Source organism: Aotus nancymaae, unplaced genomic scaffold (genome assembly GCF_030222135.1).
Source record: "Aotus nancymaae isolate 86718 unplaced genomic scaffold, 86718_ANA_hifiasm-v0.15.2.pri h1tg000012l, whole genome shotgun sequence".
NCBI classification, from domain to species: Eukaryota; Metazoa; Chordata; class Mammalia; order Primates; family Aotidae; genus Aotus; species Aotus nancymaae.
In genome coordinates this window covers 23,780,246-23,804,305 of record NW_026988423.1, presented here as the reverse complement: position 1 = coordinate 23,804,305, position 24,060 = coordinate 23,780,246, and the positions used below count along the sequence as shown (strand labels likewise).

Below are 24,060 nucleotides of genomic sequence, written 5' to 3'. Positions count from 1 at the left end.
GACCTCAGGTGATCCACTTGCCTCAGCCTCCCAAAGTGCTAAAATCACAGGAATGTGCCACCATGCCTGGTCAAGAGTCTTATCCTCTGGGAAAGTATGTGGTTTCTCCTGCCCCCTTCCTTGGGCCCTAACTTTTTCCAGAGACCCTGTATCTGACCCAGTCGGCTCTCTGTGCAGAGAAAGACAGATTGCTGGTCACTAACTCAAAGCCTGGGGGGTAGGTGTGAAAAGGGTGATAAGAATTCTATGGCTTATGATATGATTTGGCTGTGTCCCCACCCAAATCTCATCTTGAATTGTAGTTCCCATAATTCCCACCTGTCAAGGTGAGGGACTATGTTAACCTTTCTTCCTGGGTCCACAGGGGCATGGTTTCAAAGGCAAGAACTTCCCAGTGGTATGCCTCCATCCACCTCCCCATCTGGTAACCTAGAGTTCTTTGTCTATGCTAGGAACCTTGGGCCCCATCAAATGACAGGGGTAGCGGGGTAGTGGGGGTAGCTAAGCCCTGTCCCAACCCGGTTACAATGGTAGGTACCCGGTGGGAGGTAAGTGAATCACAGGGGCAGGTTTTCCCAGGCTGTTTTAATAATAGTGAATAGAAGTCTCATGAGATCTGATGCTTTTATAAAGGGAGTTCCCCTGCACACACTCTCTTGCCTGCCACCATGTATGTGACTTCGCTCCTCATTTGCCGTCTGCCTTGATTGTGAGGCCTCCCCAGCCATGTGGAACTGTGAGTCAATTAAACCTCTTTCCTTTGTAAATTACTTACCCAGTCTTGGGTATGTCTTTATTAGCAGCATGAGAACGGACTAAAGCAGCCCAGCATGGCCAACCCCCATGCCAATATCTTGTTCATGGGCCCCTCCAGCCTCCACTGCCTCTGAACCTGGTGCCCAAGAGCCATTGCGATAGATCATGGTTGGTAGTTTAACCAGAAAGACCAAGAACAGTGCCCTTTCTTGGAAGCACCAGGCAATAAAGAGGAGGCCACAATCGGTGGAAGGCACACAGCTTTTTAATAGCAGCAAGTCAGATGCATCTACCCCGAGGGGCCACCAAGCCATCGGTACCATTGTGGCAAAGGGGGCATGAGGATGAGAAGAAAGCACCAATGTGAGGGCATCCTCGGTGTCCACAAGTGAGCAGAGCATGGTGGCTCACACCTGTAATCCCAGCACTTTGGGAAGTTAAGGTGGGTGGATCACCTGAGGTTAGGAGTTCGAGACCAGCCTGACCGACATGGAGAAACCCTGCCTCTACTAAAATTATAAAATTAGCTGGGCATGGTGGCACATGTCTATAATCCCAGCTACTTAGAAAGCTGAGGCAGGAGAATTGCTTAAATCCGGGAGGCGGAGGTTGCAGCGAGCGGAGATCGCACCATTGCACTCCAGCCTGGGCAACAAGAGCAAAACTCTGTCTCAAAAAAAAAAAAAAGGAGGGGAAGCCAGCCTCCAACACATCTGGATGGTGACATGCCCAGCATGGCAGACATAAGATGTGAGCCCCTTGCTGGTACAATCGGTGAGAGGAGGGGGAGGCAAGGTTGGTGGTGGTGCTTCAGGGCACTCTGGTCATCCAAATTCCACAGACTTTGGTCCTTCTAGCCGAAGAAAGAGGAGGCATGTTCCATCTCCAAGCCCAAAGCATTGATTTATCTTCTTTAACTTGGCGATTCCAGACTCAGACCTGGTTGAACATGCCCCAGGAGAGCAACTGGCACAGCTGTGCCCATTCCTTTGCCCCCAGACCTGAAGAGATCTTTCTAGAAGGAGCAGTGCAAGCCAGGAGCCCACAGAGGGAAGAGGTTTAGGGCCAGTGTTCACAAAGCTAGGTGCCTGCCACCAGTGTCTCAGCTTCCAGAGCCTCCCAGCCGCTCCAGGAGGGCCCTGACCTCGCCCTCCACTCGCAGCAGCTGGGCCTTTCGCCAAGGATTAAGGGTGGCACTCCGGCTATCTTCCAGATCCCGCAGTAGGAGCTCAAGATGGCGCTGGACCCTGGCCCGATCCCAGCTGTTGAGGTTCCGCTGGACTTCACTGAGGATCACTGACCAGTATTCTGACACTGCTGTCCCCTCTGTCAGTGATGCCACTACCCGGGCACTGCCTTCAGCAGCACCCCCTAAGTCCCGCAAGACCTGGCGGCCCTCTGAGCTCAGCTCATTGAAGTAGAGGCTGGGAGGAGAGAGAAAATTTATGCCATTCAGTAGAGCTCTGAGAAGGAGGGCCCAAGGGTGGATGGACAGAAAGTCAGGGGGGCCTCACAACTCATCTCCTGGCTGCAGAGTGCGATCGGGTAAGTATCTGCAATGAGCCAGAGATGGAAGGTGCTGGCCAGTGAGAGGTAGGGACCAACACTAGAATCTTTTTTTTTTTTTTTTGAGACTGAGTCTCATTCCCAAGCTGGAGTGTAGTGGCATGATCTCAGCTCACTGAAACCTCCGCCTCCCAGGTTCAAGTGATTCTCCTGCCTCAGCCTCCTAAGTAGCTGGGATTACAGGCATGCACCACCACGCCCAGCTAATTTCTGTATTTTTAGTAGAGATGGGGTTTTACCATGTTGGCCAGGCTGGTCTCGAACTCCTGACCTCAGGTGATGCACCTGCCTCGATCTCTCAAAGTGCTGGTATTACAGACATGAGCCACCACACCCGACCCTGATACTAGAATTCAATGGGACCAGGCACAGCAGGCCTCTAGGAGAAATGGTGGTAGGGATTTGGGGCAGTTTAAGGGCCAGTCACCGGGGATTTGAGTTGGCTCAGAACTAGGTTGACAAGGATCAGTCAGAAACCAGGAACAGAGGACAGGCACCAGGCCAGGCCCAGAAGCACTCCCTAGGATTGGAGGAGCACAGGGGAGAGAGGGAAGGAGTCTGAAGGGCTGGGGGCAATGGGACCAGGGACAGGACTCACTGCAGCAGTTCCAGGGAAGGGTGCTCCCGGGCAGCTCTGGCCAGGGCCAAGGCTGCAGTGTCACCAGCGCCATTGTAGGCCACGTTCAGCTCCTGCAGCTGCCGGTTGCGGTCCAGCTGGGCAGCCAGCAGCTCCAGGCCCTCGTCCCCAAGTCCCGTGTGCAGCAGAGACAGGTGTGTCACTGAGGTGTTTCCTGCCAGCCCCTCCATCAGCAGGGCAACACCTGCCGCTGTCAGCGGGTTGTTGGACAGCCTACGGCCACGTGCAACCCAAGGTTATGAGGGCCCATTGAGAGGAGGGGGAGGCAAGGTTGGTGGTGGTGCTGGCAGCCTTGATAGGGCAGCCCTGTGCTGGGTGTCAGGACTTGGGCCAAAGAGGGCCCTGCTTGGGGCAAGAGGAGCCTGGACATAGAAATGCAGGCCCACGAGAAGGGATGGAGCAATAGGGGGTGTGGTGCCTGGCAGAGGAGGGAGAGTGGGGGAGCTGGTCTTTCCTTCCCTCTTCCCCTGACTCCCTTCTTATCTATTCCCTTCCTCATCACCATTTCTTTTTCCCTTCTTCTGCCTTTTTTTTACCTCTTCTGCAGCCTCTGCTTCTCCCTCCCCTCTGACTCCCCTATTCTTCTCCCTGCTCTTCCCTTTTCCCTCCTCATTTGCCTCCCCTTACTCCAACCAGAAACTGGGAACCCAGGCGCCCGGATTCCCAGTTTCAATACTTAAGGAGCATCTACTGAGTACCCAGCATTAGGGTCATCCTCAGGAGGCTGGAGGAGAAATCCTGGAATATGATCAGTGGCACTGTTACCAGGCAACTGGCCTAGGTATTATTCCACCCTCTCTCCCTACCTCCACCAGGCTGATTTTAGCCAAGTAAGAGATTTCCTAGCACCCATTACAGGTGGCATCTTTCCCACTGCCCTGCTGCTTACAGTGGACCTGGGGGAAGTGGAGGGGACTCCATTTATTTTCCCTTGGGTGGGCCTGTGTCAAGTATGCTGGGAGGCAGGGAGCTCACCCTTGACCTTAGCTGGCCACCAGGATGCCCACTCCCAGGGCACTCACCGCAGTGTGGTAATTTGGCACTGGTCATGCAGCAGCAGGTTTCGGAGGTCCTTGCAGGCCTCAGGGCCCAGGCTGTTGAGTTGCAAGCTGGAGCAGAAGGTGGCCAGAGAGGTGAGAGACCAAGGAGGGAATTCAGCATGCAGTCTATCTCCCATGCTTTTTTTCCATTAGCCTGCCTCTGGGAATCCATACCTGCTTCCCCCTTTTTTAGAGACAGGGTCTTACTCTGTTGCCCAGGCTGGAGCACAATGGCATGATCACAACTCACTGCAGCCTCAGACTTCTGGGCTCAAGCAATCCTCCCATCTCGGCCTCCTGAGTAGCTGGGACTATAGCCATGTGGCACCACAGCGGGCTAATTTCTAAATTTTTTGTAGAGATAGGGTCTTGCTATGTTGCCCAGAATGGTCTCAAACTACTAGGCTCAAGCGATGCTTCCCCCTTGGCCTCTCAAAGCAATGGGATTACAGGCAGGAACCACCACACCTGGCTCCTCCCTTCTGTTCCTCTTCTCACCACCGCCCACACTAGACTTCTTCATCCCACCTTCTGGTCACTCGTCAGTTCCTCTGGTTTCGCTGACACTTTCTCTTCCCACTTCTTCACCTCCAGCCCTCTTCCCTCTTCATGCCTGTGCATGAGGATAGGTCCTCACCCCAGCTTCCGGGTACGCAGGAAGACAGGCATGAGTGTGCGCAGCCCAGCAGGGTCTAGCTGGCAGGAGGCCAAGTTCACCTCATCCAGGGCATGCCTTCCGCTGCCCAGCACAGCCGCCACCACTGTGCACTTGACGGGTGTCATGCGTACACCTGCCAGGTTGAGCTGACGCAGGGAGCTGAGCACCTCAGCGGAGAAGCGCTGGTTCTGGAACTCGTAGTGGAAGAAGAGGTGGTCAAGGAGCTCCGAGGGGGGCAGCACCTTCCGGCCCAGCTTGCCCAGTTTCTTCTTGATGGCCTGGGCATTCTCCAGGGCATCCAGGTTCTTGATGGGGCAGCCAAGTTGAGCTAGCACAGCTCGGTTGTGGGTAGAGAGAAGCCCCCCCATGAACATGGGGAAGAGCTCGAAGACTTCATCCTCAGGGGGCTCATCTGGGTGGCGCCGGGGACCCTCCACGCCCAGGATACTGGCGCCCATCTGGTCTAGAACATCATCGTTGTAGTAGTCCTCCTCTCGGAACATCTCCAGCACCATGGCCTGGGCCACCGCCTTCCGGCTTTTACCCACCATGCGCCCAAACACTCGCGGAACCACCTGAAAAAGAAGCAGGAGAGGGTCACTGTGGCCTTCCGTGTGCCTGTTCAGCCTTCAAGGCTAAGCTTAAGGTACATCCTCATGACTGCTCCAGCCTGTGATCTCCCCTTGAACTTAGTTAGCATAATTTGTCTGATATGCTACTCCCCTGCTGTAACACCTTCCATGGCTCCCTACTGGCTATGTGGCAAACTCCGAACATTTAGCCTGGAATAGGAAATGTTTTTTAAAACTAGAGGTGGGATCTTACTGTGTCACCTAGGCTGGGCTCCCTGGCCTAGGCCTCCCACAGTATTAGGATTATAGGCATGAGCCGATGCACCTGGCCCAAAACTTTTCATAATTTGGCCCTAATTTGACCTTTTCAGGGTCATCTCTCAACACCTGTCTCATGTTCTGCAGACATTAGGAATTTCTTTCTCTTTCCCAAGCACTCCAATATATTTTCGAACCCAGGAGGCGGTGAGAAGGAATTAGCATGTATTACACACTTAGTTTGGGACCAGGCTAGGTGTCACAAATACGTTACCATCTTCAGCATCACTGTTGTCACAGCAACTACGATTGATACAGCTCTACTGCTTCAAGGGCCTGTGTGATCTGGGCTCTGCCAACTACAGTGCCTTCATCGTAAGCCTCTTGGCCCTACTCACTATGATCCTGCCATTTCCGCTTTTTTTTTTTTTTGAGACAGAGTCTTGCTCTTTCACCAGGCTGCAGTGCAGTGGCATGATCTCGGCTCACTGCAACCTCTGTCTCCCGGATTCAAGCAATTTTCCTGCCTCAGCCTCCTGAGTAGCTGGGACTACACCACCATGCCCAGCTAATCTTTTTTGTAGAGACAAGGTTTCACCATGGCCAGGATGGTCTCAATCTCCTGATCTCATGATCCACCCACCTTGGCCTCCCAAAGTGCTGGGATTACAGGTGTGAGCCACCGTGCCCGGCCTTCGGCTTTTATCTTAACACTGCCAAGGTTTTTCCTCCTTCAAAGCCTCCGTAGGCCAGGCTCAGTGGCTCTTGCCTGGAACCCTGGCACTTAGGGAGGCCGAGGTGGGATGATCACTTGAGCTCAGGAGTTCAAGACAAGCCTGGGCAATGTAGCCAGATGCTGTCTCTATAAAATAATTTTTTTAATTTAAAACAAAAAATTGCCAAGCATGGAGACTTATAATCCCAGTACTTTGGGAGGCCAAGGTGGGCAGATCACCTGAGGTCAGGAGTTTGAGACCAGCCTGACCAACATGGAGAAACCCAGTCTGTACTAAAAATACAAAGTTAGCCAGGCGTAGTGGTGCATGCTTGTAATCCCAGCTACTCAGGAGGCTGGGGCAGGAGAACCCAGGAGGTGCTTGAACCGGGAGGCAGAGGTTGTGGTGAGCCGAGATCATGTCATTGCATTCCAGCCTGGGCAACAAAAGTGAAACTCCATCTAAAAAAATATATATAGCTAGGCATGGTGGCATGTGCCTGTAGTCCCTGAGCACTGGAGGTCGGGGCTGCAGTCAGCTGAGAGCGTGCCACAGAACTCGAGCCTGGACAACAGAGCGAGACCCTGTCTGAAGAGAGAGAAAAAAAAACCAAAAACCTCCAGGATGCTACCCCTTCCTGGGGTGTTTCCCCCCCAGTTCTTCCCTTGGCTAATGCTACAAGGGTCAAATGACATGCCCTTCCACAAAGAGGCTCCCCTGACCCCTCAGACCAGTTCCCCCACTACACACTTTCACGGCACCTGGGGCCTTTCTTTCTAAGCATTTGCCATAATTTTTCCTTATATGGTTACATTGATATTTTTGTGTTCAAACTGTGCAGGAAGCAGCAGTTTCCTTCTGGGAGGGAGCTCAGACTAGATCAGAAAGGGCAGAAACCTGTAGTTTGGTTAACTGATGTTTCCTCAGATTCTAACATATTGCCTGGCACACAACAGGCACTCAAATATCAGACAAAGAAATGAAGGTCTGGCTGGGCATGGTGGTTCACGCCTGTAATCCAAGCATTTTGGAGGCCAAGGCGAGTGGATCACCTGAGGTCGCGAGTTCAAGACCAGCCTGACCAACATGGCAAAACCCTGTCTTAAAACAAAAAAAGAAAGAAAGAAATGAAGGTCTAGGGGTTTGTGATATCTTCCCCTGTCCCTGCAATGGTTCTGAAAGGAAAGACAGGTCATTCCTCTGGCAACAAACCATGACGCTGTTTTGTGGCACCTCCTTTAACATCTGGGTCTTTTTCACTTTTAATTTTTATTTGTTTAGAGACAGGGTCTTGCTGTGTCACCCAGGCTGGAGTGCAGTTGTGCAATCATAGCTCACTGTAGCCTTGAACTCCTGGGCTCAAGCAATCCTCCTGCCTCGGCTTCCCAAGAGCTGGGACTACAGGTGTGCACCATCGAATCCAGCTTTTTTTCATGTTTATATGTGAGGTTCCCTTCATAGAGGTGATAGTGCCCCTTCTCCAACACTAATCTGTGACAAGCCCAGAAAATGTCACCCTGTGAAGCTGAATCCACAGGATCATGAAGAAACAGATGGGCTCAGTGCTCTCCCAGGGCAGCCCTCCCTCCAAGAGGGCTTGGGGGTGCCAGGACTGACAATTCTGGTAGGCTTTCAATAACTGGGGGCTTTCGGAATCCCCTCGAGAGACTGTAGCCTCTTGCTGCAACTAAGGTCCAGCAGGCACATTCTCAAGGTGGGGATGGCCTCAGCAGCAGCTGTCACCTCCTATCGGAGGTGAAGGTGTGAGAAGGGGTGGGCTTCCTGAGCCTGTTTCTTTTTTGAGACAGTTTCACTCTGTCCCACAGGCTGGAGTGCAGTGGTGAGATCTAGGCTTACTGCAACCTCCACTTCCTGGGCTAAAGCGATTCTCCTGCCTCAGACTCCCAAGTAGCTGGGATCACAGATGCGCACCACCATGCCTGGCTTATTTTTGTATTTTTAGTAGAGACGGGGTTTCACCATGTTGGCCAGACTAGTCTCAAACAGAATCTGTTTCTATGTGTGACAAACAATTAAACAGCATAGGTTGGGCATGGTGACTCACTCCTGTAATCCCAGCACTTTGGGAGGCTGAGGTGGGTGGATCACCTGAGGTCAAGAGTTCAAGACCAGCATGGCCAACATGGTGAAACCCCATCTCTACTAAAAATACAAAAAGTAGAGCCGGGGCGGTGGCTCACGCCTGTAATCCCAGCACTTTGGGAGGCTGAGGTGGGCAGAGCACCTGAGGTCGGGAGTTCGAGACCAGCCTGACCAACATGGAGAAAACCTGTCTCCACTAAAAAATACAAAATTAGTTGGGTGTGGTGGCACATGCCTATAATCCCAGCTATCGGGAGGCTGAGGCAGGAGAATCGCTTGAACCCAGGAGATGGAGATTGTGGTGAGCCAAGATTGCGCCATTGCACTCCAGACTGGGCAACAAGAGCAAAACTCCGCCTCAAAAAAAAAAAAATATATATATATATATATATATATATATACACAAAAATTAGCCAGGCATGGTGGCGTAGGCCTGTAATCCCAGCTACTTGGGAGGCTGAGGCAGGAGAATCGCTTAAATCCGGGAGGCGAAGTTTGCAGTGAGCAGAGATGGCACCACTTCACTCCAGACTGGGTGACAGAGCATGAGTCCATCTCTGAAAAACAATTAAACAGCACTTACCATGTGCCAGACTCTGAGGATGAGTTCATTTAATCTTCATATTAGGCCAGTTATATAAGCTCTAGTATCATCTCCATTTCACAGATAAGGAAACTGAGGGACAGAGTTAAGTAACCTGTCCAAGGTCTCACAGCTAATATGTAGCAGAGCTTGTATTTGAACTCAAATAGCTGAGTTACTAATCCTGTTCTTAGCCCTTATGCTTTGGTGCCTATAAAAAAAACCTGGCCCGACACAGTGGTTCATACCTGTAGCCCAACACTTTGAGAGGCCAAAGTGAGAGAATCACTAGTGAGACCCTAGCTCTACAAAATTAATTTTTTTAATTTTTAATTTAATTAATTGTTAACATTTTTTAGAGGGAGCCTCACTCTGTCAATTAGGCTGGAGTGCAGTGGCACGATCTCGGCTCACTGCAACCTCTGCCTCCCAGGTTCAAGAGATTCTCTTGCCTCAGCCTTCCGAGTAGCTGGGATTACAGGCACCCATCACCAAGCTTGGCTGATTTTTGTACTTTTAGTAGAGAAGGAATTTCACCATGTTGACCAGGCTGGTCTCGAACTCCCAACCTCAGGTGATCCACCTCTTCGCCTCCCAAAGTGCTGGGATTATAGGCATGAGCCACTGTACCCAGCTACAAAATTAAAAATTTTTAAAATTAGCCAAGGATGGTGGCACATGCTTGTGGTCCCAGCTACTCAGTGAAGTTGAGGTGGGAGGACTGATTGAACCCAGGAGGTCGAAGCTGCAGTGAGCTGTGATTGTACCACTGCACTCTAGCCTGGGCAACAGAGTAAGACTGTCTCAAAAAATAAAAATAAAAATAAATTTAACAGCCTGGCACAGTGGCTCACACCCATAATCCCAGCACTTTGGGAGGCTGAGGGGGGCGAATCATGAGGTCAGGAGTTCGAGACCAGCCTGGCCAACATAGTGAAACCCTGTCTCTACTAAAAATACAACAAATTAGCTGGGCATGGTGGCGGGCACCTGTAATCTTAGCTACTCGGGAGACTGAGGCAGGAGAATTGCTTGAACTCAGGAGGCGGAGATTGCAGGGAGCCAAGGTCATGCCACTGCACTCCAGTCAGGGTGACAGTGTGAGATTCCATCTCAAAAAATAAAAATAAAAATAGTCCAGGCATCGTGGCTCATGCTTATAATCAAGCACTTTGGGAGGCCAAGGTGGGTGGATCACCTGAGGTCAGGAGTTCAAGTCCAGCCTGGCCAACATGGTGAAACTCTGTCTCTGTTAAAAATAATAATAATAAATAAAATAATAAAATGAATAAAAATAAAAATAAATTTTAAACAAGCGTTGAAATTCTGTCAGCACTAGCCAGCACTCTGCCTCCTCAAAATTGGTTACTGAAACATTCCTATAGAAAACAAAGGTTACCTAGCACAGCCCCACAGCTCCACAGAAATATCCATAATGCACCAGTATAGTTTGGCAGAAAAAGCACAGGATTCAGAATCACAAAGCCCTGGGCTCCTATCCCAGCTTTTTTACTTACAATTATCACTTTTTTACAAGAGTGATCTTGGACAAGTTATTTTGCCTCTCTGAGCCCCAGTTTATTCATCTATAAAAGGGATCATAATAGTATTTCCTTCCTAGGAGTATGCGAAAAACGAAAGGGAGAACACTGATAAAGGGCCGGGCACACATCACAGAGTGGCTCCTTCCGGCCCTCAAAGACCTCACTCAGCTGTGCTGCTCACAGCACAGTCCTAGTTCTGTAATTTGGTTTCTGGAGTGGACCTGCCCTCAGGACGAATCCACTAAGCCAATTACTGATGCCATGCATCGTCCTAGTATACATGAATAAAATGGCATCTGCTTTATAAACCCATCTCTGGTGATTTAGTTAGGATGAGTCATCACTGTCAGCCTAATCACCTCTGGTGCAACAGATACAATCAAGGTTCTGGACCTGCAAAGCAGAGGACAGATCTGCCTCCTAGGAGGAAAAACACAAAAAAGAAAGCATTTTTAGGAATCCATGTAGGATTGCTTTTAAAGTGCCCCATGTTCCCAAATTCCCCTCCCCAGCCACCGAGCACTCCCTGGCCTTGTGGCTTCTCTCTCCGTAATCCCACTAAAAGCCAAAATGCCCAGAGCTGAAACCGGATCCAGGAAGAAGATTCATACCTGTGCAGGAAGCAGCAGTTTCCTGCTGGGAGATGAGCAATGAGTGAACAGGGAACCATGAGGAGTGTGGCCAGCTTGGGGTGCTGGGGAGGGAAGGAGCAGATAGGGGGGTCTCAGGGATGTTACCTTGAGCAGGTTGAAGAGCAGAGGCAGAGCCTGCAGAGGCAGCAGCTTGGCCATGATGCCCAGTACCAGGCTGACGTCTTCCCCGACACGGCCCACAAGCTCGGCCACTTCCTTGCCCACCCGTTGCAGGGTCGTCTTGTGCAAACCCAGCACGATGTAGAGGGCAGCCAGGTATTCCTGCATGGCAGGCACAGTGAACACGAAGGTGCCTGCGCGCCCTGGCTCCACACACGGGGCCAGGAAAAACCTCAGGGCATCCCGGCGGAAGATATGCAGCAGCTGAAACTCCTCCTCCGTCTTGATGCCAGCCTCCAGGCAGCCACGGACATCCTCTTCAGAGAAGTAGGTCTTTCGGGAGGACACCCCCTGGTAGGCCAACTTGCCCATGGTTCGGGCTGCATAGGCCATAAGGGACAAATTGGAGGGGTCCGTGCTATCCAGGGTTTCCCCACTGAAGTTGAGGCGCAGAAAGCTGGTATAGATGCTAGTAAGGGTCTGCCCAGCAGGTGTGGGGGCATGCAGGAAGTGCAAGGTGGCACAGACGAGCCAGCAATAGGATGGCAGGAAGCAGGCGGCAGCAATCTGGTGGTGCCCCTCCAGGTTCCGGGAGAGCATCTGCACCAGGTTGTCACGCTGAGCTGGCGTGGCAGAGACACCTGCACCCCCAGCAGCATCCCCGCAGTCCGGCTGGTTGAGGCGGAGCTGGAAGTAGAGCTTCTGCAGGTTGGTATCAGAGAAGCCACAGATTTCACCATAGCGTCCCACATACTTGCTGGGGATGCGGCCGATGGCAGAAGGCCGAGTGGTCACCAGAATGCTGGCCTGGGAAGAGCATGGTTGAAAGTTAAGAAAGACCTTAGTGGCCTGGCACGGTGGCTCACACCTGTAATCCCAGCACTTTGGGAGGCCGTGGCGGGCGGATCATGAGGTCAGGATATCAAGACCATCCTGGACAACATGGTGAAACCCTGTCTCTACTAAAAATACAAAAATTAGCTGGGTGTGGTGGCATGTGCCTGTAATCCCAGCTACTCAGGAGGCAGAAGCAGGAGAATCACTTGAACCAGAAAGTTGGAGGTTGCAGTGAGCCGAGATTGCTCCATTGCACTCCAGCCTGGCAACAGGGTGAGACTCAGTCTCAAAAAAAAAACAGAAAGAAAGGAAGACCTTAGTGTCCTGCTGACTACCTCTATTCCCAGGGGACCCCTGAATTCTGAGTGTTCAAGGATGAAGACAATGATGCAATGATGAGGATAACAGTTATAACGCGCAATTATTGAGCACCTGCTGTGATCCAGGACGCTGTGCCAATGTCATGTGCAGTATCCCATTTGATCAGAGCAACTCAAGGGGAGAGGAACAGAGCCTAGAGAAGTTACTGACTTGCTCAGAGTCACACCACTGGGAAGTGAAGGGACCAGGAGGTAAAGTAACCCAGGACCTAGGGGGCAAGTCAAGGGGCAGCAGTGATAGCCTGGGGCAAAGGGCCACCAACCTCGGGCAGCATGTATTTGCGCAGCAGGTTGACGATGATAGCAGCTGGTGCCTCCGGTTCCTCAGGGTCACTACAAAGTCCCGTGCCTGCCAACCTGAAGTCAAGGTTGAGATGCTCCAAGCCATGGAGCACAAAGAGGAGGTGGGACCCAGTGGCGGCCATCAGGGGCAGAACCTCCTTCAGGGGCATGTAGCGCTGAGCCACAAGTTGGCACAAGGAGGCCGGGGAAGGGCCCAGGGACGACAGGTCCTCACAGGAGAAGGGGATGAGCAGCTTGAAGGTTGGCAGCCGCCCGTAACACCAGTCCAGAACCATCTTGCGCACCAGTGTGCTCTTGCCTGTGCCCACTGTCCCATACAGCACCACTGTCTGCACCCGGCGCCCACAGGCATCTGGGTCAAAGAGCTGAGACAGGGCCAGTGGGGGGAGCCCAGCCTGGGGCGGCTGATGCTCCAGGGCCAACTCCGAGGATGGGCGAAGTAGCTCATCAGGGTTGCTTTCGCGGATCACAGGGTCAACGTGGACCGTGTCTAGGGCAAAGGTCGGGCCAAACTGGCGCTCCTCCCTGGGCAGCCGGCAGAACCACTCAGCCAGGTTCCGGCGGTGCTGCTGGATAGCTTCTATATGGGAAGACAAGGGAAATGGGTCAGGGAAAGGGGCCTTGGAGATGTAGCTTAGGGCCAATCAGGGCGGTGGTGAGGTCAGGCTAGGACGTCAAGGCGTAGATGCTGGGGCCCACAATGATGGGCACAAAAGACTTCCTGAAAAATTATAGACTGTCCAAAAAGTTTGGAACCCCTATGTCAGAAAGTGGGGATCCACTGGACAAGTAATGCTGAGCCTGGACCGACTGGTTTCACCCTGACTTATGTGCCGCCTTAACCTGCTAGACCCAACATTTGTTGAGGATAGGGATGGTATGGCTCTCCTAGTGCTTTATACATATAAGTGTGCATTACATGAGTATTGTAGGAAGGGCTACATAGATGGATGGGAGGGAGGGAGAGAGAGGAGGAGGGACCACCGATGGAATATGGCAGTGGGTCCTCTATGCCTCCCTCACCCTGCTTCTCCTTCCAGCCCCCTCTCCCCACCACAACCCCTAACCAGGGTCCCAGTCAGTCCCTTTACCAGTTGCAGAGGCACTGGGGAACAGCCGTCCATGCCTCACAGTTGGGGGAGCGCTGTCTGCAGAGCTTTCGTGGTGGCGTATGAAGTCCCTGGGAACAAGGAAAGGAGATGAGCTGGGACTTGGATCTTTGGTCAGCCCCTTCACAGGCTCTGGGTCCAAGCCTGTCTGCACTGCTAGACTTCCGGCTTCCTGAGATATAGGCCCCACACTCGATCCCCGAGTTTAGAGGCTTGTCTGACTCTCACACCCCTCCCAGGAACTGACCCCTTATCCCTAACCCACCAGTCTCCACTGCTGACTGCTGCCCAGAACTCAGGCTGGCCGTGCCAGGCTCCACCTACTTCCCACACATCCTCCCTCCACTGAGCACTATGCTTTCTACCACAGATGATCTAAGCCAACTTCCTCTCAGGCCTGGGAGCTGCCACTGTATCCTCCCACCCCTAGAGGACCAAGCCCCTCCCCAAGGTCCCCAAGAGATCAAGCTAGCCCCAAGTCCTGACCCTTCCCAGTCTACTCTGTTGTGCCTAGATTAGTCCTAGGTATGACACCCAGCCTCACCTAGGGAGCCCAAGGGGACGCTCCCCTTGAAGGGGCCGACTCCAGTGGATCAGGAAGGGGAAACGTTCATCTACAGAGAGAAGGAAGAAACAGCATTTGCAGATCCCATCCAATACACAGAACCCATGTCTGCATCAGACCCCCCAGTATTTGCTCTCATAGCAGCATGTACTGCCCCTTTGCAGCAGTTATTTTGAAATTGTATATGTCATTGTGAGATTATTTGATTAACATTCATTCCTCCCCGCTCCATGAGAGGGATCACATCTGGATGTTGTACAATTTTACGTCTGTCTTTGTTCACAATTATTTACTTAGAACTTAACACAGGGTCTGCAGTATGGCAGGCGCTCAGTAAATCTCTGTTGTATGTAAAATAAAATCAGACAAGTTCCTAGACTTATGTAGCTACAAGAGACCCTTGAAAATGATCTAGTCCAACTCTCTTATTTTAGGATGGGAAAAAGGCAGCTCAGGAAGGTGAGGCGACATGCCCAAGGTCAACAGCTAGAGAAACACAGAGCTGAGACTAGTGCACCTGGTGTCTGGATCCCTGCTGTTTTGGAGGCATCATGTGGACCCTGAAAAGCAAGAAAGAGGTAAAAACAGAAACCCTGCTTCCTGCTTACCTGGTCGCTGGAGTGTTCTTCCAAAACCAGAGCCCCAAGAGGCCCTGGGCAAATGGTGGCCCCACCTCATCCTGGGAGAGAAGGTCAGAGCCTGGGGGGCCTAGTACCAACTTCTATCCTGCTCCCCTGCAAGAAGAATGGTATGAAGGGATCACTGCTACCACTCCTCCCCTGCACCCTACCCCATTCCAGCCAAAGAGGGACCTTCCTCCCAGAAGGGGATCAGCCCTTCCTCAAATGTTGGTCCTGCTGAAGCCCTGGCCTGGCTTTCAGCTCTCATTCCTCTCCCAAACTCCAACTTGAGGGATCCCATTTTTTCTCCTACCACTTTTTTTTTCCTTTTTTTTGAGACTGAGTTTTGCTCTTGTTGCCCAGGCTGGAGTGCAATGGTGCCATCTCAGCTCACTGCAACCTCCACCTCCTAGGTTCAAGTGATACTCCTGGCTCAGCCTCCTGAGTAGCTGGGATTACAGTTGCGTGCCACCATGCTAGGCTAATTTTTTGTATTTTTAGTAGAGATGGGGTTTTACCATGTTGGTCAGGCTGGTCTCGAACTCCTGACCTCAGGTGATCCGCCCACCTCAGCCTCCCAAAGTGTTGAGATTATAGGCATGAACCACTGCGGCCAGCCTTTTTTTTTTTTGAGATGCAGTTCCCAGGCTGGACTGCAATGGCATGATCTTGGCTCACTACAGCCTCTGCCTCCCAGGTTCAAGCGGTTCTCCTGCCTCAGCATCCCAAGTAGCTGGGATTACAGGTGCCCACCACCACACTGGGCTAATTTTTGTATTTTTAGTAGGGACAGGGTTTACCATGTTGGCCAAGCTGGTCTCAAACTTCCGACCTCAGGTAATCCACCCGCCTTAGACTGCTTTATTTAGGAGTCCTTTTTCCTTCTTGGCCACCGGCAAGCTCAGATAGGAGTTCTGTGTTCCATTTTCAGTGGCTTTTCTGTGCCTAGATTTTCCAGTAATAATTATCCACCCTGCTCTGCCTTTCTTCCTCAGCTATCAGGTCCTTTTAGCTGAGTTTTAATGGTTTTTGTTGTTGTTGTTTTCCCAAGATGGAGTCTTACTGTTGTTGCCCGGGCTGGACTGCAATGGCACAGTCTCAGCTCACCGCAACCTTGGTCTTCCAGGTTCAAGGGATTCATCAGCCTCAAGATAGTCTTGATCTCTTGACCTTGTGATCCACCCGCCTTGGCCTCCCAAAGTACTGGGATTACAGGCATGAGCCACTGCGCCCAGCCTAGAGTTTCAATGGTTTTATCATTTTATGTTTCTGTGACTTTGATTTAAGCAGCCTTTGAGGCTGACATAAATAACAAATAAATGAATAAACTTCTCACTTGACATCTCCAGATGGATAACCTGCCACTGCTTCAAACTTCAATGTAAAACTGAACTCATCATTCCCCTCCCCTTGTCATTTACCTTGCTGCAAATCTTCCCACCCACACTTCACACTAGAAACCTGACCTCTGTCCTCAAATCTTTCTTCCCCTGCTCCTTCAGGTAGTGTGAACAGTCCTAGCAATTCCTCCCCTCTGCTTTACCAGCCAGTGTTGCTGCCCCGACCAGGACTTATTGGACCCAGTCTCCTCACCAGCCTTTCTGCCTTCAGTCTCATCCCATTCTAATCCCTCATCCCAGGGACCAAGAACCTCCCTAAGTCCCAGATTACTTATAGACTCCAAACACTGGGCTCCCACAAGCTATTTTTCTGAGTTTGTCCTTAGCCTGTACCTTATTCTCCAGGCTCACCGGATTCTTGCTCTTGCTGTCCTAAATTTGTTCATACACTCTTCTCAGTTTAGAATGACCTTTCTCCTCTGTTAGAGTCCCAACCAAATTTTTTTTTTCTGAGACAGGGTCTCTAGCTCTGTTGCCCAGGTTGGAGTGCAGTGGCGTGATCTCACAGCACCCCCTACCTCCTGGGCTCAAGCCATCCTCCTGCCTCAGTCTCCCAAGTAGCTAGGACTACAAGGGTGTGTCACCACACCTGGTTAAGTGTTGTTTTTTGTTTTTGTAAAGACGGGGTTTTCATCATTGTTGCCCAGCCTGGTCTCGAACTCCTGCACTCAAGGTATCCGCCCACCTCGGCCTCCCGGCCGCCCAAAGTGCTGGGACTACAGGCGCCAGCAACCACTCGGGCCCCAACCAATCTTTTGAGATCCTGCTCAAAAGTTTCTATCCCTGGGAAGTCTTTTCTGAGGCCTCTGAACTCACTCAAATGGAATGTGCCCCTATTTGGCACCTGGTCTCCTCCACTGAGATCGGGGCTTCTTGGGCAGGGCACACTTAGGGAGAACTGGCTGCATTGGGCCATCTGCCTTAGCAGGAACAACCAGTGGAGAAGCTGGCTGGGTGCTGGTCCGTCCCAATGGCTGGAAAAGGGTTAAGAGAGGGCTCTGGAAACCTGAGAAAGCCTGGGTTCCGGGTTAACCTCGGATCTAGGGCCACTGGGTCAGGATGGTAGTTGCAGGGCCGAGGGCAGTTCTCCGATGATCACCCAGGTCTCCAGGGCAGTGAGAAAAGGAGGGGGCACTGCAGGAAAAGTACAGGGGCAGTGTTACCACAGGTCCAGAGCTCCTCCACCAAACTGGGTCCCAAACAGCTCTCCTACTTTCAGGTAGCCTCGGAGACTCAGGGGGAGACTTGCCAGAACGCCAGCCATTCAGCGCCCAGCTCCGTCCTTCTCTCTCCCGGCCGGGATCTCCCCGCGGCCCTTCCCCGGCCCGCCCTGCCCCCGGCCCAGCGCGGCCGCCCAGCCGAGGGCGCAGGGGCGATCGAGCCCGCTAGGCCTTTACCCGCGGCTGCCCAGTTCCGGGAGCCGTTGGCCGCGGCCCGGAGGGGTCGGCGGGGCGGACGCCGGCGTCTCCCGCTGGCTCCCAGCGTCCCCAGCTCCTCGGCGCGGCGCTTCCTGCCCGCCTCCACCCGCCTGTGCGGCCCTGGCACCCGGCCCTGGCAGCGGGCGCGAAAGAGGACGAGCCCAGGCGCTCGGGTCTGCGGGGTTCTGGGACGAGGGGGTCAGCGAGAGGGGCCTAGTGCCCCGGAGCAGGCGCGGGGACGGCACTCCGGCGCCACCAGTCCCACCATCGCCCCCGCCACTCCCTGGGCGCGGCCCTCAATCCCCGGGGGCCCTGCCGCTAGTACTGCCCTCTGCAGGTTCCCAAGCGCCAGTGACACCCAGTGACCTCACTAACCACCTCCCAGGCTGGGCCAGGCCCATTTTACAGATGAAGAACTGATGCTCAGAAGGGTGAAATGACTGTGCAGGTTGATTCATTTAGGAAGTGAATGAGCCAGAACAGAATCCCGGACTTGGGTCATCCTACCTTACCCCTAGGCCTCCGTGAGGTGCCGGTCTCCAGGGGATCCTTCCCTCTGTCCCTGACTCCCCAGCCTACCTCCAGGCAGAGACCTGAGCCTAAGCCTTCCTCGAGTTCTCCCTTCTGTACCTGGTCCTCTTCAGACCCCAGACCTCTGTGTATGGCCTCTGGTAACCTTGGTTAAGAAAGGAGGAAGAATGGGGGATGAGGGACAGCTTGCACCCCAACCTGCTCTTCGGGTCTGACACCCAGTCATGGCCTAGCCCTGGGGCTTCCTAGTTCTCAAAGCCCCCACCCTAATCCCTGCACTTCCACACAGCGCACACCCTGAGCTCACGTAGCACAGATGGAGGAGCCACCCACCACCCACAGCCAGGGCACACCTTCTTATGCAAGCCTGAGTGAGTGTGCAATGTTCACACAACAGAGCTGTGCACCAGAGCACCACAGAGAGGCTCTCCAGGGCAGGGCTGGGAAGAGGACTTAGTGAAAACAATGCAGATGTTTCATTTAGACCTTTGTTCATTCATTGTCATGTAGTATTGAGTAGTACTGAGCACCTCACCCCCACCGGCCAGGTCCAGCACTAGGCCCTAGGCTGCCAACCAGAACAAGACATGCAGCTCCCTTTAATAGAACCAACTACCACATTTACAAATGATGTACTTCAAGGTCAGGGCAGGAGGATTGCTTGAGACCAGGAGTTCGAGACCAGCCTGGGCAACATAGTGAGACCCTGTCTCTATTAAAAATGAAAATAAAAAGATAAAAAACAGACAAACAAATGATGTACTTCAGAGCCAGAGGCAAAGCATTAGGAGAGTCTGGAAAAGGGAGTGCAGAGAAGGTAACATTTGAACTGGATCTGAAAAAAATAAATCAGAGGGCCAGGCCCAGTGGCTCATGTCTGTAATCTCAGCACTTTGGAGGGCTGGGGTGGGCAGATCTCCTGAGGCCAGTGTAAGTTCTGACCGCGCTGTGGACGGCATGACGACCCCCATGAACCACATGTACACCTCTGGAGGGCCTTTTGGAATTAGAAAATCTGAAGAGCTGGAAAGTCAGGAAAAGAGGAAGAAATGATCAACCCCCTCTGCTCAGATGAACTTACAGAAAAAAAAAATTATCAACCCCTGCAGCACCTACTTAACTTTAAGACATTCTCTATTGTTTCTTATTCCAGCCTCAATTGACAAGGCCACAGGACTTCGTAACTTGGCCAACCTTGGCCAAACTCCACACCCTATATCCCCTTCCCAGCCTGGCCAACCTCATGACTCCATACCCTATGATCCCCTCCCAGCTTGCAAAAAACTGCCCTAAAGTAATTTTTGTAAATTTCCACTGCTTTCCCCATAATATATAAAACCAACTCCTATCCCACTGCCCTTTGCTGACGCCCTTTTCAGCTGCAGCCCACCTGCATCCAGGCGAATAAACAGCCATGTTGCTCACACAAAGCCTGTTTGAGGGGGGTCTCTTCATTCAGCGTGCACATTTTAACAGCCAGGAGTTCGAGACCAGCCTGGCCAACACGGTGAAACCCTGTCTCTACTAAAAATACAAAAAATTGGCCACGTGTGGTGGCTCACGCCTGTAATCCTAGCACTTTGGGAGGCTGAGGTGGGCGGATTGCCTGAGCTTTAGAAATTCGAGACCAGCCTGGGCAACATGGTGAAACCTCATCTTGACTAAAAATACAAAAATTAGCCGAGCTTGATGGTATGTGCCTATAGTCCCAGCTACTCAGGAGGCTGAGGCAGGAGAATCGCTTGAACCCAGGAGGCTGAGGTTGCAGTGAGCTGAGATCACACCACTGCACCACTCCAGCCTGGGAAACAGAGCAAGACTCCATGTCAAAGAAAAAAAATCAGCCAGGAGTGATGGCATGGACCTGTAGTCCCAGCTACTCAGGAGGCTGAGGCACAAGAATTGCTTGAACCTGGGAGGCAGAGGCTGCAGTGAACTGAGATCTTGCCACTGCACTCTGTAGCCTGTGCAATAAAGTGAAACTGTCTCAAAAATAAAAATAAAAACACAAAAACTTAGCTGGGTGTGGTGGCACATGCTTGTAATCCCAGCTACTCAGGAGACTGAAGTAGGAGAATCACTTGAACCTGGGAGGGAGATGTCTCAGTGAGCTGAGATCCCACCACTGCACTCCAGCCTGGGCAACAGACAGAGACTCTGTCTCAAAAAATAAAAAAATCAGAGAAAGGAAGGGCAGGGCATCTCAGCAGCAGGGTGAACAACATATTTGCATTTCAAAAGAGGTTCTTCAAGGGGAGTAGAATGGGATATGGGAGGGGAAGTATAGGAACCCTATGAAGGTAGTCTCAGGGGTGACAATTTGGGCCTGGTAAACTCCTCTAGCTTCATTCCACTTACCTAACCATGCAAGGCAGACAGTCACCCGGCTGCAGTTCCTGGACACAGCTCAAAGCAAGCTGTTTTCCTTCCCCTGTCACCTTCCCCATGGGTACGACAGCCATGTAGGTTTTATTAATAACATATACTTTGGTCTCTTGAAGACGGAAGTACTGTGAGTCACGCCGTGGCCATGTCCTCTATTGTCTGACCTCAGGATGGGGCACCAGGTGCTTTATGAATTGTAGCATGAGGCTGGGCAAGGTGGCTCATGTCTATAATCCCAGCACTTTGGGAAGCCAAGGTGGGTGGATCACCTGCGGTCAGGAGTTTGAGACCAGCCTGCCAACATGGTGAAACCTTGTCTCTACTAAAAATGCAAAAAAATTAGTCAGGCATGGTGGCAGGTGCCTTTAGTCCCAGCAACTCAGGAGGGTAAGGCAGGAGAATCGCTTGAACCTGGGAGGCAGAGGTTGCAGTGAGCCGAGATCATGCCACTGCGCACTCCAGCCTTGGCTACAGAGCAAAACTTCGTCTCAGCAAAACAGTTATAGCATGAGGCTGGGTGTGGTTGCTCACACCTGTAATCCCAGCATTTTGGGAGGCTGAGGCAGAAGGGGCATTTGAGCCCAGGAGTTTGAGACCAGCTTGGGCAACATAATGAAACCCTGATTCCACAAAAAATAAGAAAAAAATTAGCCAGGCATGGTGGCACACACCTGTGGTCCCAGCTTCTCTGGGGCTGAGGCAGGAGGATCCCCTGAGCCCAGGAGGATGAAGCTACAGTAAGCCATGATCGCACCACTGTACTCCAGCCTGGGTGACAGAGCAAGACCCTGTCTCAAAAAAAGAAAAAAGAGGCCAGGCGTGGTGGCTCACGCCTGTAATCCAACCACTTTGGAGGCCAAGGCGGGCAGATCACCTGAGGTCAGGAGTTCAAGACCAGCCTGACCAACATGGTGAAACCCTGTCTTTAAAAAAAAAAGAAAGAAAGAAAGAAAAAAGAATTATTACGTGAACAACTGTCTTGGTCAACTCTGGTCTTCAGCACTTTGCACAGGCTTGGACACAGAGAAGGTGATTGTGTTAAAGAAGATCTCTAAGTCCAGGTACTTTGGCACTTAGGGAGAGATGGAAGGCCTGGCGTTCATTAACTCCCAAAGGAACTTGTAAATGTGTGATCTATAAGTGTTTAACCCTTTCAGAAGTATTTACTTTTTTTTTTTTGGACAGGGTGTCACTCTGTCACCTAGGCTGGGGTGCAGTGGCAAAATCATAGCTCACTGTAATCTTAAACTCCTGGGCTCAAATGACTCTCTCACCTCCACCTCCCAAGTAACTAGGACTACAAGCACTGCCACCATGCCTGGCTAATTTTTTGATTGTTTGTTTGTTTTTATAGAGAATTGGGGCCTCATTGTGTCGCCCAAGCTAGGCTCCTAAAGTCCTGGATTACAGGTGTGAGCTACCATGCCATGACCTCGTATTTATGTTTTAAAAAGAGAAAGAGGGCCAGGCATGGTGGCTCACACCTGTAATCCTAACACCTTGGAAGGCTAAGCTGAGAAGAATGTTTCAGCCCGGGAGTTGGAGACCAGCCTGGGCAACACGATGAGACCCCATCTCTTCATTAAGAAAAATTTTTTAATTGTCTGGGCATGGCGGCATACACCTATGGTTCCAGCTACTCAGGAGGCTAAGGCAGGAGGATCCCTTGAGCCCAGGGGTTCGAGGCTACAGTGAGCTATGATTGGAATTAATTATGTTAATTATTCATTATGTAATCATAATGCATCATAATTTCATTATGTTGCCTAAGCTGGTCTCAAACTCCTGGGCTCAAGTGACCCTTCTGCCTCAGCCTCCCAAAATGCTGGGAATACAGGTGTTAGGAACCACGCCCAGCCTCATGCTATAATTTTTTTTTTTTTTTTTGAGACGAAGTCTCACTCTGTAGCCAAGGCTGGAGTGCGCAGTGGCATGATCTCGGTTCACTGCAACCTCCGCCTCCCAGGTTCAAGCGCTTCTCCTGCCTCACGTTACTGCACTACAGCCTGGGTGACAGAGTGAGACCCTGTCTTTAAATAAAAAAGAAAAAGAGAGTAAAATAAGGATCTTAAGAAAGATTCTTTTTTTTTTTGGAGACGGAGTTTCGCTCTTGTTACCCAGGCTGGAGTGCAATGGCGCGATCTCGGCTCACCGTGACCTCCGCCTCCTGGGTTCAGGCAATTCTCCTGCCTCAGCCTCCTGAGTAGCTGGGATTACAGGCACGTGCCACTACACCCAGCTACTTTTTTGTATTTTTAGTAGAGACGGGGTTTCACCATGTTGACCAGGATGGTCTCGATCTCTTGACCTCATGATCCACCCGCCTCGGCCTCCCAAAGTGCTGGGATTACAGGCGTGAGCCACCGCGCCCGGCCCCAAGAAAGATTCTTTAATAGTGAGATTTCATGCCCTTTGATGTGTCAAAAGCCATCTCTTGGCATCACTCCAGGGAGAAGGTGGCATCCAGAATGTCCTCTAAATCTAACTAGAATTCCAGAATTCCAGAATTCTAGGACTCAGACCTCTTCATGCTTCCCACTCCAATTACAAAGCTCCATAAGAAAAAAAAAAGTTATTTACCTCCACGTGAGCACTCATAAATTGGACCCTAGTTTAGTTTGGGTCACTTAAGTCTACATGTGGCACAACTAGGGTGTTCCAGGCAGCTGGCAGGCTGATGCCAGTCATTTCCTTCAGTCCCCAAGCCTCAGGCCCAGGACAGAAGAGGGAGAAGCAGTGTGCTGCTTCTTGGGTTGTCCTGCCCCCAGCCCTCAAGAACTTCTGGACACTTGCCTGCTCCAAACCCCCAGCCACCAAACCCATCTGTAGTCCTGGCTGATGGTTCAGCCCCAGTAAGGGTGGCCAGGTGGAAAGAAGAGGAGAACAAAGGGGAAAGGCAGAGCAAGCCCAGTGAGGTCCCCACCACTCCCATCCTTGGGATGGGGCTCCAGGGTCTTTCCTGCTTCTCACTACCCTCCAAAACCATTAACACACCCCACCCCTGCAGGCACACCCGGGACTCAGTGAGCCCTGAAGACAGAGGCTGGCATCATTTGGGCAAGAACACACCTATGCAACAGACACACAGCTCTCCAAACAGCATGTGGATCCACCATGAACAAGTGTCATTGATCAGTGCCAAGAAAGAGGACTCTGGAGGCAGAAGACCTGGTCTCCAGGCCTGGCTCTTCCTCCATTAGTTGAGGGCCCTTGGGTAGGTTACTTAACCCAAGTCTCAGTTCTGTCATCTGCAAAATGAGTTGTCATGAAAGATGGTGCAGGGTCAGCATAGGACCCCCTTGAGGTAATGAATGTGAAGCCTCTGTG

General features: G+C 51.7%; 1 protein-coding gene across 7 annotated transcripts; it reads right to left on the bottom strand.

Annotated features, from left to right (window-relative positions):
- Positions 1-999: 999 nt before the first annotated feature.
- Positions 1,000-17,707, bottom strand: NLRX1 (NLR family member X1). 7 transcript variants are annotated; one of them, XM_012470317.3, is made up of 11 exons: positions 17,613-17,707; positions 17,216-17,533; positions 14,988-15,113; positions 14,359-14,428; positions 13,797-13,885; positions 12,666-13,285; positions 11,171-11,992; positions 4,637-5,232; positions 3,982-4,068; positions 2,921-3,172; positions 1,000-2,180 (listed from the first exon to the last, which is right to left on the bottom strand). In XM_012470317.3, exons 3-11 carry the CDS (start codon positions 15,055-15,057, stop codon positions 1,859-1,861), a joined length of 2,928 nt encoding a protein of 975 aa, XP_012325740.1. In that variant the 5' UTR covers positions 15,058-15,113; positions 17,216-17,533; positions 17,613-17,707; the 3' UTR covers positions 1,000-1,858. The 7 variants fall into 7 exon arrangements, with proteins under 7 accessions (XP_012325740.1, XP_064231562.1, XP_012325737.1 ...); XM_064375492.1 differs by having other exon boundaries at positions 17,649-17,679; XM_012470314.2 differs by having other exon boundaries at positions 17,216-17,707.
- Positions 17,708-24,060: the final 6,353 nt, after the last annotated feature.

Bases quoted from the DNA above. Each gene is read 5' to 3' on its own strand.
- NLRX1 (XM_012470314.2), bottom strand. From the start codon at position 15,057: ATGAGGTGGGGCCACCATTTGCCCAGGGCCTCTTGGGGCTCTGGTTTT. The intron at 13,286-13,796 runs GTAAAGGGACTG...CTTCCCATATAG, and splicing joins CCCCAGTGCCTCTGCAACTG to AAGCTATCCAGCAGCACCGC. The intron at 2,181-2,920 runs GTGAGTCCTGTC...CTCTCCTCCCAG, and splicing joins CCTTCCCTGGAACTGCTGCA to CCTCTACTTCAATGAGCTGA.